The sequence below is a fragment of the Pteronotus mesoamericanus genome, unplaced genomic scaffold, assembly GCF_021234165.1.
Source record: "Pteronotus mesoamericanus isolate MK-2021 breed Mesoamerican mustached bat unplaced genomic scaffold, CSHL_Meso_final scaffold_54, whole genome shotgun sequence".
NCBI lineage: Eukaryota > Metazoa > Chordata > Mammalia > Chiroptera > Mormoopidae > Pteronotus > Pteronotus mesoamericanus.
In genome coordinates, this window is record NW_026555321.1 from 24944762 (window position 1) to 24959247 (window position 14486).

Consider the following 14486-nt stretch of genomic DNA (forward strand, 5'->3'; position numbering starts at 1 on the left):
CTGAGCCATGGATTTTACAGTCACTCTGCTCTGCGGTCAGGTCCTCAGCCCTGGGCAAGTCCCTCAGCATCTTTAAGCCTTCTAAGTATATTGAGGCTTATGGGGCTCACTTTGCAGGTTTGTGGTTAGGAATGAAGCAGGTGAAGCACCCTGCATTGTCCCTGGCACCTAGTAGGTCCTCAGGGATTCCCCCATGCGCCAGTCCACTGCCAGAGGTCTTTTGGGGGAAAAACTGTCAGTTGCATAAGTTGGTCTTATGCAACCCTACACTGACCCAGGATAAAGCCCTACAATTTGCTATGGGTGGCAGAATCACCTAATGTCTACCACATTCCCTGCCCCCATCCCCTGCCCCACTTCTCCTCTAATTACAAGATCATAGTGGACAGGACTAGGTGATGTTTCCCAGTTTCCCTGGCTGTAAGGTGTGATCATGTGCTTATGTTCTCTCTAGAGGGATGTAAGTGAAATGATGTCTACCACTGCTGGGGTGGGGGAGGGGGTGCTTAAGACAGTGGCCATGTCTCTGCACTCAGACTGTGCTCAATCCATGATGGCCTTTTTTTCTCTAACTTAATGGTTCAGTGAAAAGAGCTCATTTTTTTTGTCAAAGACTCAGATTCTAATCTCCACTTTCTTGGTAGACATAAAAATTGTTCTCTCTCTTTGAAAAGTAATTTGGCAAGAGCAATAGGAATTTCGACTCCATTTTTCTACGGACAAACTCATACAAGTGTGTAAAGGTGCTTGTGCGAAAGTTGTCATTGTGGTGTGTTTGTAATAGCAAAGTATAAGAAAAAGTACAAGAAAGCAAAGCACAAAGTACAATAGAGGACACAAATGGTATCTCTATACAATGAAATACTATGCATCTCTTGATGAGAATAAGGCAGCTTTACATGAACTGATAGGGAATAACGGGAGTATGTATATATGTGTGTACATATATGTGTGTGCATATATATGTAGATATGCATACATACACTTTGGTTTCTGTTTAAATGATATATTAATATAATTATATTTAATGACTTACAAAAATAAGAGATATGTATATCTCACATATATATATGAATATACAGGGACATATTTGAATAGATATAGATAACACAACAGAATGGCTGCCTATGTGGGAAGAGGTAAATGGAAATGTGAAATGAGGACAAATAAATTAATAGATGGACGGTCCATAAATAGGACATGGGCAAATAGATAAACAGATACATAGATAGATAGGCCTTACACAGACCAATGACAATATATATATTTCATATTTGCCATTCATATATAATTAAAATATAAATATATGAATTTATGATTTATATTCTTTCATAAGCCTAGACCATTTCTATAAAAAACAGACAAATCATTACCTCTGGGCATGAGAATGGAAGTTAGGGGACCTTATTTTTCACTTTCTACCCCTCCATACTATTTAAAGTTCTATGCATCATTATCTATTACTCTCATAATTTTTAAGGAAAAAAATATAATTTCTGCCCTTGAGGAACTTAGAATCTGGGGCAAGAAGAAGTACATATGATTGTACTTAAGTTCTTTCTAGATCATCCGATTCAGACTTTTTAAGTGCAATAGAAAGAGAAGAGAAAGGTCACTGACATCAGGAAGGAGAAAGGCCTTGATGAAATAGTACTGGTGACTGCAAAGAGGAGAAGGGTCTCCAGGAAAGGTCATGACCTCCCTAAGCCTCTGTCTCCATTTGGGAAAGGGGGGTATAGCCCTGCCCTACCAACCGCCAGGGTGCTGTGGGAACCGGGGACAAGCAAAGGGAATGCACTCAGCACTGATACGAGCTGCAGTGCAGGGAGCCTCCGTGCCAGACACCAGCTCTAAAGACAAACCTACAAACAGCTATTGTTATTCCCATTTTACAAACAAAGGAATTGATTTCTGGAGAGGTTAAGTGGTTTGCCTCAGGTAGCAAGGCCACAACTGAAGAAAAGTTGGAGGTGCATCTGCCTCCAAAGCTTGTGAACTTTGAAACACCCAACATGATTCTTGAAACCATTAGTTCGAAACATTTGCTTTGATCACATCAACACTCCTTACACCTCAAACTCATTCATTCATTCACTCCCTCCCCCTGCATTTATAGTGCGCCTTCTTGGGCCAATTCTGGTCTGAGAGACTGCCCACAGGATGCCACTGACCCATCTTTTCCATTTTGGCTCCCATGCTTCCCTCTCAGGTACTCTTCCCCAGTGCAAACTCAAAAAGCAAAACTCTAGCCGCAAGCACCTCTATCATGGCCATGAGGAGAAGACTGGCACATTTCTACTTAATGTGTCATATTATCTGAAGAAAAAGAAAAGAACAGGTAAGAAAAGAAAAAAAGGAAAGAAAAAAAAAGAAAAAGACCAAGAACAAGAACAGCAGATGGGCAAGATGATATCATGTTCAGTTCCAAGCAACAACATGTCACCAGAACCTCAGAGACAACTGCCACAACAAACTGTGCCTTGGAGCAACAGCAGGTTACCAGGCATGCTCATGCTGTGGCCCACAAAAACAGGACACCTGCTTTCTGTCCTCCTTCAGACAGGGAAACTCACCTGAAAACTCACTGTTCAACTATTTAAGCTTTATCCTTAGATGTTTGCTCACAGTTCTCTCTCTAATAATAAGGCCTAGAGTCCTCCTCATCAAGTCTCTCAGCTCTCCTCCCACCATGTAGAATGCGCCTTCCAGCCTCTTTCTTAAACAGTTACTACCCTTTCACCCCTTCCTTTAAGGCTGAGTGTCCCAATGTCCCTGTCGTATGTATTCTGCTGTTCACCCACACCCTTCTCTCCCTGCACTGTCTCTCTGGGGATAAGCTTACACCTACCCACAGCTGCAGCTACCATAGGCCTATTGTAAGTACTCAGACACTCCCAAATCTCTTTCTTGCTGGTCAACCTATCTCTTGGGATCATTAGAACAAACTTCCCAATACCAATTATACCAGAAATTGCAAATCCAAGTTCTACCAGGCCCAGGAAGGTAGCATAAAATTCAGGAAATACGCCAAGTATAAGTGTATATATATATATGTATATACATACATACACTTCGCTGTCCGCTTGGCCACACTTGGAACCCTGCTGCCATTTTCTCCACATCTGGGCTTCATGTTGCTGTCTACACTTTCTTTGCTCTGGGCTATTTATTTATGGGTACTGTTTTTAAGTGCTTTATAAAGAATGTAATTTCACAACATCCAAACATCCATCGAGGAGGGCTATTATTATCGAAGCCACGCAGAAGGCAAGAAGCTTGCACCAGGGGCAGAAGGCAGGATCCAAACCCAAGCAGCCTGGTGACAGAATCTGAGCTCCTGGACACTCTGCCACGCTGCCTCTTGGTATAGCTGGCCCTCCGCCAAATCCTTCTGCTCCGGCTGAAAGTGCACGCATGCTTCGAGGCCTTGCTCATACAGCATCGCCATCATGGCTCCCTCCCAGGCCCACAGTCAGAATTTCCTGGCCCTCCCCGGGGCTCCCAGCTCACAAAGCAGGCACTCCTTGGGTCACCGCATCACATTCTGGTCTGTGCCTAGGTACCTGTGTAAGGTTCATTCGTCCATCCCATCCACAAATGATTCCTGAGGCCCAACAAAGGGCCAGATACCATGATTTATACTCAGGATTGAGGGTGACCTAGGCAACAGTCCCTCCCATTGTTAATAGAAATAGTGAGCAGTTCTAGAACTGTGTACTCCACACACAGATATAAAGCTTTACAGGTATTATCCCATTTAATTCTCACAATAACCCAGTACACTGATAAAGAAACTGAGAGATAGACAAAGAAGGCAAGGGGCTTTCCCACAATCACACCACTTAGTAAGCGATGGTGTATGGCTCCAGAGTTTGTTCTCCAGGAAGATGGAAAAATACACAGAAATTACTGTAGAGTGTTGTCAGGGCAGAGTGCTGTGGAAGAACCACGAGGGGCCATACAAGACATTTCTGTCTCATTTCTCCCCCAACCCCACCTCTGACTCCTCCAGCCAAGAGCTCCACAAGGGCTGAGACCTTGGCTTATTCACATCTGTTGGATTCCAGCCCTTGGCACATTACCTGCAGCCCAGATTGTTATTAAACTAAAACAAAATTATCAAAATCTTAGACTATTTGCCTCAAAAGTTCTGTTTTCTTGGGGTCTTGGAGAAGTGAGGCTATGGACCAGCAAGCATTAGGATGAAGAACAAGAATGGAGTTAGGAATCCTTAATTTGAGCTCCTCAGTGCCAAAGGCTAGTCACACTTAGTAAAATGATTGATTTGTTAACCATCTGTGCCCATAGCTCAACCTTACTGGCCACTAATGAAAGCTCAGGAGCCCCTGTGGGTGGGCTCAGGCTCCCCAGTGAGAAGCCCCAGTGCCCACACTGACTATCAACATGTGGTGACCACAGTGTTGTCACTTGCCTCCTGCGCAGTCCTAAATCCCCAACTTTGACACTCTCAGCGCACTCTCCAGAACTGATGGTGGCAACTCCGCTCCCAGTTAGCGAGGATTCTGAATTAGGGGTCCCTGTTCATGAGGTTTTACTAAGCCCCAAACATATCACTCTTGCCTTCCGCTGAAATCCCAAGAGTCCAATCTGCAATAATCCTAAGGCTCTGACATCAAAGGGTGAACAGAACTGTAGGATTTTGAGGCTTATAATGGTGATAGTAGCCATCATTTATTATATATCTATGTGCCAGACACTGTGCCATCCTTTACAGATACCATTCCTAGCCATTGTACAGTCTTGTAGGTAGCTGTGATTTCCCTCCACCGAAAAATGTTAAAAAATGTAAAAATGTAAAAGCTAAGGGACCTTTCTTAAATCACTCAGCTACTAAGTAATAAAGCCAAGCTTCAAATCAAGTTCCGTTTGACTCTGAAGCTTTTGGAGTATGCTAAACTACCTCCCAATGATGCTGGTGATGACATGTAAATTATTTCTCATTACAGAAATTACAGTACCTGAGGTTTCTCCACCAGACTGCAAGGACTGAAAATTCACAGTGAATCACAACACGGTAAGTGCTGGAGACCTTAAATTCTCCCTGGATCTCCACAGACTCAACTTCGCCGTTTGAGTCCAGAAGACAAAGTCAGATGAGAATGTTTCCGGTTTCCTGGAAACCACATTCCCTGTGGGGGAAGGGATGGAACACCTAGTTCCTCCAGACGGAATTAGCAGCGGACTGCTTCTCCCACATCTGGGAACAGGAACAGGGGCAGAAATGACTGTCATTAGAAAACCTGAAGTCATGCTAACCATCTCTCTCGTTTCTCGATTGGGGCCCTGAGACGCATCCCAATTTTAGCCCATTGTCATGAATTAGTGGGACCCAAAAGAATGGTATTTATGTTAGCATTTCAAAACTCACTCCCTTGTTCAAGAGACTTTTCCACCGGGGACAACCCACAGCCAAGGGAGGGAGCCTTTGCTTCGCACATTCACTGCAGGAGGCAGCCATCCCACGGGAAACAATTTCTGGAGGCTTTGTAGTTCTTCTGAAACCCGCCCACCAATTTCTAGAAAACTGACCAAACGGCTGATTTTTAAGTGAAATTCTGGCTGATTTTTAAATATAAATTAGTACCGCCGCGGGGGCGTCCGGAGCGGCTAAAGTTCAGCGCCTGCCACCGGCACACCCCTCGCTGGAACCGCACAGACGCCCCGCACGGGCGCCGCCCCGGGCCCAGTTCCTGGCACTTTTCCGAAGCGGTCGGCTCACCTAAGTGTCCCCGGAGCCAGAGTGGGCAGCGCTCCCGTCGAACCGGCTCCCAGCTGAGCCTGGGCCCCCTGTGGGCTCACTCAACCGCGCTCAGCAGCGCAACAGCCCCCAGCAGCCTCCAACCGCCCAGGCCGTTGCCAGAATCCACGAGGCTGCTCAGGTAATAAGGGCAAGATGACTTGGGAGGAGCAGCCTAGCCAGAGACCCCTCCCAGGTTAACTGTTAATCATTGCTTATCTGTTCCTGTAGCCCGTTTTCACATCCCTTCCCCTGCCTGGGTAGCACATCAATCTCATCAATCTCCCACCTGAATGCTAATCCCTTCCCCCACCTGGGAAGCCCATCCGTTTCCGGCCCGGAATGCTAGGGCTTATAAACCCCTATCTAACCCCGATTCGGGGCTCAGAATTTGGAGACTGCCTCCTCTGAGCACGCGCGTGTGAATAAAGGCTTACTCCGTTCCCTGAATCGTGTCTTGAGTCTGGCTTTCCGTAACACAGGCTGTTCGGCTTGGGGATGCTTCCCCAGACTGGGGACCGCGTGCTCTCGAGGGCGGGAACAGAACCGCGTGGCCACCTCAATGCTGCCAACGGTACAGAGACAGGAGAACCTCTCGGCAGGAGTAGCCTGAGGCCTAGGGTCTCCGAGGGATCCCGCTCCGCAGGCAGACGCCCCGCACGCTAGGAGGAGAATTGGAGCCACTCCCCTCATTCTTCTGGGATGAGCTGTTTTTAGATCTGACCCGAGGGTAAAGGGAGTGAATACCATGTATAATCCCATAGAAAATCCAGGATCCCTGTGAATCGCAAAAAAGCAGAGGCACCTGCAGCTTCTAGGGCAGACCGCCCAGCTCACCAGCCCTAAACTAAAGGGACCTTCCTGGTTTCTGATCTGGCCCCACTCTAGTCCTTCGGGTGAGTCCCAGGTTTCGTCAGATGTCACCTGTCCCCTTGCCCCCAGCCTGCGGTTTGTCCTGTGCATCTGGCTGTGAAGCCGAGGACCGAGGAAGCTGTCTGTCCTGACGTCAGTCCCTGGCCCCTTCCCATCGCCAGCCCCGGCTTTACTGAGACTCACGTTTCTGGGAGTTTTTTCCAAGGCCTTTCTCCCACCCCAGCCTCAATCTGCCCAGCTCCGTATCTTGGGGCAACTCAAGCAAAATCCTGTGGGAACATATGTTGGCAAGGATGTGGAGAAACTGGAAGCCCATGCATTGCTGGTAGGAGTGAAAACACTGTGCAGCTGCTGTGGGAAAGAGAACAGCGATAACTCAAAAAATTAAACGTAGAATTGCCATGTGGTCCGGCAGGTCCATTTCTGGGCATATACGCAAAGAACTGAGAGCAGAAACTCAAGTATTTGCACATACAAGTTTATAACAGCATTATTCACAATAGCCAAAAGGTGACAGCAACCCAAGAGTCCATCGACATATGGATTAAAAAATGTGGTGTATACACACATACAAAAGAATATTATTCAGCTTTAAAAAGGAATGGAATTCTGACACGTGTTACATGAGCCTTGAAAATATGCCAAGTGAAATAAGCCAGGCACAAAAGGACAAATATAACATGATTTCACTTACACATCATACCTAAAAGAGTCAAATTTGTAGAGATATTCCAGAAACTACACAGTGGTTACCAGGGCTGGGAGGGGGGTGGGCAGGGAGTGGGGGTTAGTGTTTCATGGGCACAGACTTCATTCTGGGACGATGGAAAACTTCTGCAAGTGGAGAGTGGTGTTGGTTGCACAACGATGTGAACGTACTTAATGCCACTGAATCACACACTTTAAAACAGTTAAAATGGCAAGCGTTATGGTACGTATATATTTTATCCCAACTTTTTAAAAATAATTTTTTTAGGTGTTTGGGGCAGGGACCAGGAGCAGCAGGACGGCCTGTGAGCACCTGCTCTGACGGGCGCCTCGCGCCTCCTCCCCTCCGGTCAGGGCGTGCTTTTCTCTCACGCTGTGCAGCCCTGGGAGTGTCACTTCTCTGTAAAGTGGGGAAAATAAACTCTACTGAGCAGGGTCATTCTGAAAACCAGCTTAGCTACAGCATCTCCAGGCTCAGCCCGGGTCTGGCTCAGGGAGTGTCCTCCAAGTGCTGCCCAGCGTGGAGCCTGTGGGAGCGTTTGCTTCGCAGCTCTCTTCCCAGCGTACCCCTGAAGTGAGCAGAAGGTAGCTGTGAGGCTGCCTGTTTGTGTTTGCCATTTCCACCGGCCTCGACTTCCCCAGGTGTAAATGCAGCGCCCTCTTGCAGGGCTGTTGTGAGAAAGTGGACCTGATATGCACCCCAGTTCTCCTCGTCGGTGAGGCCAAGAGCAAAAGACCGCGGCCTCAGCCGACGCAGGCCTGCCGTGCACTCAGCCCGAGTCCTGGAGCGCTGCTGTGTGCCAGGCTCTGTTCCAGGCACCCCGGAGACCAGGAGTTGACAGAGTACTAGAACACTTCATCCTGGGAAGCTGTCACCTTCTGCAGCGCCACCTCTGCCACAGCACACACAAGATTTGGTGGCACCAGAGTCAGTCCCTGACACAGAATCAGGCGAAAGGTCTTTGGGACTTCTCTGCTTCAGGCAGAGGAAGCTAATCGTAACTGACATGTGGGTGAGCCCCCCACCCCTGGGGAAAGTGGCGATCAAGGGAGAGCGTGGCTCTCCGGGCAGTGCTTAGTTTCATGATGTAGCAGCAACGAACCAGCATTGGCTCTATTTGTCCCCTGGGCCCAACTCCCCAGTCACCAACCCTTCTGGGCCTTGAACCAGGACCCGGTAGGTCCTAGGACAGTGCTTGCGGTAGAGATTCTCCACCAGCGTGTTGCTGCCTCTAACCACACCCCTCCCTTCCTGGTTCATGTGGCTCCACAGATGCAGGGCGTAGGAGTCATTGAAGCTCGGGTCTGTGTCCCAGACTTCATAGTAGCGCCTCCACTCTGGATAGGAGATGGGGTAAAATCTTTGGGGGTGTAGAAAGGACAAGTTCGAACACTTGAGGTCGCTCACCTCCTGGAAGTCTTCAAGTTTGCACCACAGCCTCAACATCCTCGTCATCAAATCGGGTCCCTGGTTGCCCCAAAGGTGTGAATTGTAGTGTTCAACAAAGTTCTCCATGCACTCCCACAGGAAGGTGTGGCGGGGGAGGAATCCAAACACGCCGTTACTCGAGTACTGAGAAGCTTGTGCTGCCAAAAAGTTCTCCTCGGGGACGGGCCTGATGGAGATGACATCGGTGTCCATGTAGATGCCGCCGTACTTCCAGATGATGGCCAGGCGGGACGCATCTGAGCTGACGTGGAGCCAGTTCCTCTCAGCACTGGAGTTGATCTGCAGGAGCAGGTGTGCATCAGCCCCCAGCAGTGGGGAAGGAGGCTCAGGGGAGGGGGTATGGGGGCAGGAGCGGGGTAGGTCACAGGAGGAGGCCAGGCCCGGGAGCTGGGGAGGGGCCAGCAAACCAGCTTCCCCAAACTCTATTTGCCAAAAGCCCAATTTTGAGAATTTACCAAAATTTTCCTCCACCCCAAAAAGTTGCCTTGAAGTAAACAGTTGACAGTAACCAGTATCCATAGGAAGACTTTAGTGGCTTTTAAAGATTTCATGAAATTTTTTTTTTATAAAACTAAAGCAGTGGAAAGGTAAAGTAGAAACCCAGGAGGGATGGCACAGTGAACTGAGTCAATTTCAGTGGGTTGTACAGGGTCTACAAATATGAAAACATGGAGGAAGACAATTTTAAAGTCCTAAAAATGCTAAAAACTGACAAAGGAAAAGAAAAAGCAGAAAACTATTTTAAAAAATCAACATGTATGCTATTTGAAAAATTGGCAAACGTGCCTTAAAATGCATGCATGCATGCATGTAGACATTCATTCACTGATTAATTCCTTTTATATTTAACAAGGACCTGCTTACTATGTGCCAAAGCTCTGTGACAGCTGCTAAAGACATGCCGATGAACAAAGACAAAAGTCTCTACTGGGAGAAGACAGACAATAAAGAAACATATAATATGTTGGGTATTCATAAGGACTATGAAGGAAAAAAAGCTGGGTAAGAGAACTATGAAGGGGGCAGCGTGGAGCACAATGGTATCTTGGGTTCCAGCAGAATCTGGAAGGAAGTGGGTAGGTGAACTATGCCGATTTCTCTCTGAGAAGGTTCTAGGTAGAGGGAACAGCTAGTGCAAGGGCCCTGAGGCAGGAATGGGAGGATGGCACTGTGGCCAAAGTGGAGTAGTGAGGGAAGAGGGGTAGGAGATATGACCAGAGAGGCGGGAGGTAGAGAAGAAGGGCAGGTTATGTGAGCTGGGTAAAAGCTGGACTTATTTGGGAGATTTGGAAGAAAGGAAGAATATGATCTGAATTAGTCTTCAAAACATCCCACTGGCTGCTCTGTGGAAAACAGGTGTTGGGGGGGGGGGTGTTGGGAGGTGGCAAAGGCAGAAGCAAAGAGGCAAGTTAGGGGGCTGTTGAAATAACGCAGCCAGGAGGTGATGGTGAAGGAGGATGATAATAGAAGAGGTGAGAAAAGTGGTCAGATCCTGCACACGTGGTAAAGAGCAAGCCGTCAGATTTCGATGGATTGGACATGGAGCGGAAAGGGGTGGAAAACTGCAAATGCTACAAGGTGAGCAACACAAAAATACTTTTTAAAGTAATAAAAATAATTCATAGTAATTGGCAGTGTTCCCAAATGAATGCTAAAACTCTGAATGCAGAAAAACAAAATAGATTTTTCTAAATTGAAATATGTTGATTAAAACATTAAACAGCAACTCTTGGCTCTGACAAGCAATGTGGAGTTTGCCCAAGGGAAGGGGGAGAGGCGTGGAGCGGGTGCTAATATACGGTGATGAAAGATTATTTGACGTTGGGTGGTGGGCACTGTGCAACATACAGACCTAGTACCATGGAAATGCACACTTAAAACCTCTTAACCAGTATCACCCCAATACATTTAATTTTTTAAAAAGCCAACTGAAACAGGTTAATTAAGACTTTGCAGAAATCTTCACAAGAGTCCTTCACGTCATCATATGACATACAATTGCTGAAAACCTCATAAATAATAACAGCTAAAATTTACCAAAAACTGTCCTAAGTTTTTTTATAATCTACACAAATTATCAAAGATTAGTATTATGATTATTCCCATTTTTCAAGTGAAAAACTAGAAGGATCAAGAAGTTCAATAATTTGTCCAAAGTCAGAGAGGCAGAAGTTGAATTGGAACCCAGGCAATCTGGCCCCAGATATCTACTTATTTAAACAAAATGGTTTGGGTAGAGAATGTGTTGATTAGTTGGTAAGTTGGTGATTGTTAGTGAACTGACCCACAGACATAAGACATCAAAAGCCTCCCAGAACCCGAGGAGGAGGAAGCCGCCTGAAGGTGGGCATTGGACTGATATCAGCCTAACACCCAAGAGCTCCCCCAAGAGTGAGCACAGAAAGGGGATGAGGGTTCTGACTACTCACCCCCTCCCTCCCCCACTGTACTCAACCCTGGGCACCTCAAGGGCTACAGCTGCCCAATCACTGCAGCAAACCCGGCAGTCACCAGCAGCTGATGACACGTGGGGCATCCCTAACAGCGGGCCCTCAGCTATCCCGAGGTGGCCTCACCGGGCCAGCACATGCCCCACCCAGCCCCACCCAAGGGTAGGGACACTCACCCTGGTGTAGTGCCCAGCAGGTTAGATGGGGCAGACACTTAAGAGCTGTGTGCCAAGACCCTCCTTGTCCCTAATGCCCAGCATAGCAAAGTTGAGGTGCAGCTTAGAGAAACCCAAGCTGTGTTCCATGAAACGTTAACTCCAAGAAAACATTTAGGTCATCCTGAAAGTGGGTTCTATGCTCAAATAACTTTGGTAAATGCTGGCATGAATCAAAGTCTCTTTAGTTCAGAACTACAGAGCCTTTAGTCGCCTCATGTGGACGATTAGTTTGTGAGAAATGACCATAGTGTGTAGCATCTCCCAAAACAACTTGAGTAGAGGTTTCTTTTCCCAGGGAGCAAACACAGTTAAGGTCATGTTAGTTGAGCCCAGGTTTGGGAAAGCGGGATCCTGAGCCAGCACGATGCCTGGTCTTGTTCATTGCTGGAGCGCCCTCTGGCGGGAGAGCACTGACACCGCAGGGACCCGGTAGGCAGGTGCCTTGCACCGAGTCCTTTTCCACTACCAGCGCCTGACTGTGGCGGGTCCTGCCGCTGCCCAGGGCCACACTAGTCGCCACTGATTTGTTAGGAACTCGGTGCTGGAGACTGCAGGTGAAATCTCAGTCTGGTGAATCGCTCTACCTCCTCCTAACGGGTCCCTCTTTGAAGCTTCCGGACTCCAGGAAGAGATGGGCAGGGTGGGATCTACAGTCACAGGGGGCGGGGGTGAAACTGGCCAGTTCCTTTTCCTGCCCCCGACACACAGACAGCCGTACACGCAGTCCTGTCGCTTGGCCTAGAAAATGTCTCCAGCTACAGCACCTGGGTGGAGGTGCGCCCTCCACCCAGGACAGCCCCAGGCGAATGAGGCAGGGTGGAGAGGAGTCTTGCTTTTTGATAAATGAATACTGTAGTGGGTTGAACAACGGCCATGCAAAGATATCAGGGTTTGAGTCCTGGAACCTATAACTGTTTCCTCTGGCAAAAGGGTCTTCGCAGATGTGATAAACTGAGGCTGTTGGAATGAGGAGATTATCCTGCTGGGTCCTAAATGCAATCACAAATGTCTTTACATTGTGAGATAGAGGGAGAGCTCACACACGCGTGGGACAAGGGGGCGTGGAGATGCAGGCAGAGACAGCAGTGACGGGCCCCACGAGAAGGAAATTATCCCGCGGGGAGTGGACCCTGCCAGCCCCTTGCTATCCACTCCGTGAAACTGATTTGGGATTTCTGGTCTCGGTGACTGTGAGGAAATACATTTTTGTTTTCTTAAGTCACCAAGTCTGTGGTATTTTGTCACACAGCCAGAAGAAGCTAATACAAGTACCTTCACAAATGGCCTCAATTGTGCCTCCTGGCCTGCAAAACCTAAAGCACTGACTTTCTGGATCTTTACAGAGAAAAGGCTTTTTGATATTTCATCCAGCCTATGATTAGAATTTAAGATTTTATATGGCAAGCAAATGTTATTGTGATGTTAATTTTTAGTTATTTTATAAAAACTATTTATAAAATTAACATATTCTCATCACTGAACTCACTCCCAGTTCATACTAAAACACCTACTATCACTGTGTGTTCTTCAGGTCTTTTTCTTTCAAATAGATTGGGGAAAGGGCATTGTATAACTAAAATAATTATGGTTACACTATCATGTAAGAGTATTTAATCCCATATTACAGTCTTCAGAAGCTGGCACAGTTAAAATCTGCATAATGGAATCATTGAATGGTTATCCTATAATTTCCTTAAAAATTACCTCATTGTGTGTCCTCATGAGAGAAATATTTAATTGAAATATTATTTTCTTATTATGCTATGTTACTAAGATGAAGAATACAAAATTCCTGAGAGTTCCAGCAGTTTCTTGATTATATCTTAATACACCCAATTCATATAACAGCACTCCACCTGATCCTTTATGAGTTTTCTATTTACATAATTTTCAAGTGAAATATTGCCTAGTTTCCCCTTCAGGTACAAAAAAGTTTAACGTGGATAAATTTAAAACTATCAGTGAAAAATAAGGAGTATACACACCTAAAAAAACTCATTCAGTTAAGAATAGTCTCAAAAGTAACCCAGATATTAATATTGGAAGCTGGAAGCAAAAGACAGCAGGCTAAAAGTAGATCTAACTTACATCTCTCCCAGTTACTTGAATCAGGGCTCAACATCATGGAAAGAAGGCCAGGCAAGAGTTAAAGGATCTGGGTTCCAGTCCCATCTCTGACACTGAGTGCTTACCCTCAGTTTACCCACCTATCAAATGAATAGATTGGACTCATTTTCTGTGGTTCCTCCTAACATGGGCACTCTAAGATTCTCTGAACACTTACTTGAGTGTACCATGAAAACAATGGTGTGTCTTCAAACAGTCTTTTCATATCCAAAGGGAAGAGGAAAACATTGTCTATTGCTGAGAGGAGGGAAAAGGCTGGGTACGTGGAGTTTGGAGGCAACGGCATGGAATTTCTGAGACCCTTCATTAAGAACACCACCGGCTGCTCAGGGTAAACCTTGGCAGCGGACTCCACAGCACAGGAGACCAGCGGGGGAGGCTCCATTCGCTCAGAGGTCTCTAGGAACACAATGCTGCGTCCCTTGCCCAGGAGGGATCCCAGCCCCTGCTGGGACTTGTTGGTGGGCAGGCAGGAGAAGAGGCAGCTGGACTTCAGGGTGAGCTGGTAGAGGAAGCCACAGGAAAGCAGCAGAATGGCCAACAGGAAGATCTGGAGCTCCTTCAGCATGTCCATTTCTCCCTCTTGGCCTGCTCCTTAAATCAGCGCGATTAATTAAAAATTGCATTCACAAAACCAGATAAAGATAGCACACAAGGAAGCAATACAAGAGTATGACTTGTACTTAATCCCAAATAAAATATAATCAAATCAAGTCCCACAATATTAAAAAGAAAAATGCATTAACCAGAGTTTCACTGGATAATTTAAAGATGATTCAAAACAGGAAAATAATTAATTCATTAATAGGAAAACTATTGATCACATGCATTATCTTATAGCTTAAAGAAGAAAAGGCATATGATCATTTTGGGGAACAGATGCCAACAACAGGATAAGATTT

The 14486-nt window shown here is 46.5% G+C and overlaps 1 protein-coding gene across 1 annotated transcript; it reads right to left on the minus strand.

Moving 5' to 3' along the window:
* Positions 1 to 8453: 8453 nt before the first annotated feature.
* On the minus strand, positions 8454 to 14152 carry A4GNT (alpha-1,4-N-acetylglucosaminyltransferase). Its single transcript, XM_054595170.1, has 2 exons — positions 13742 to 14152; positions 8454 to 9068 (listed from the first exon to the last, which is right to left on the minus strand). Exons 1-2 carry the CDS (start codon positions 14150 to 14152, stop codon positions 8454 to 8456), a joined length of 1026 nt encoding a protein of 341 aa, XP_054451145.1.
* Positions 14153 to 14486: the final 334 nt, after the last annotated feature.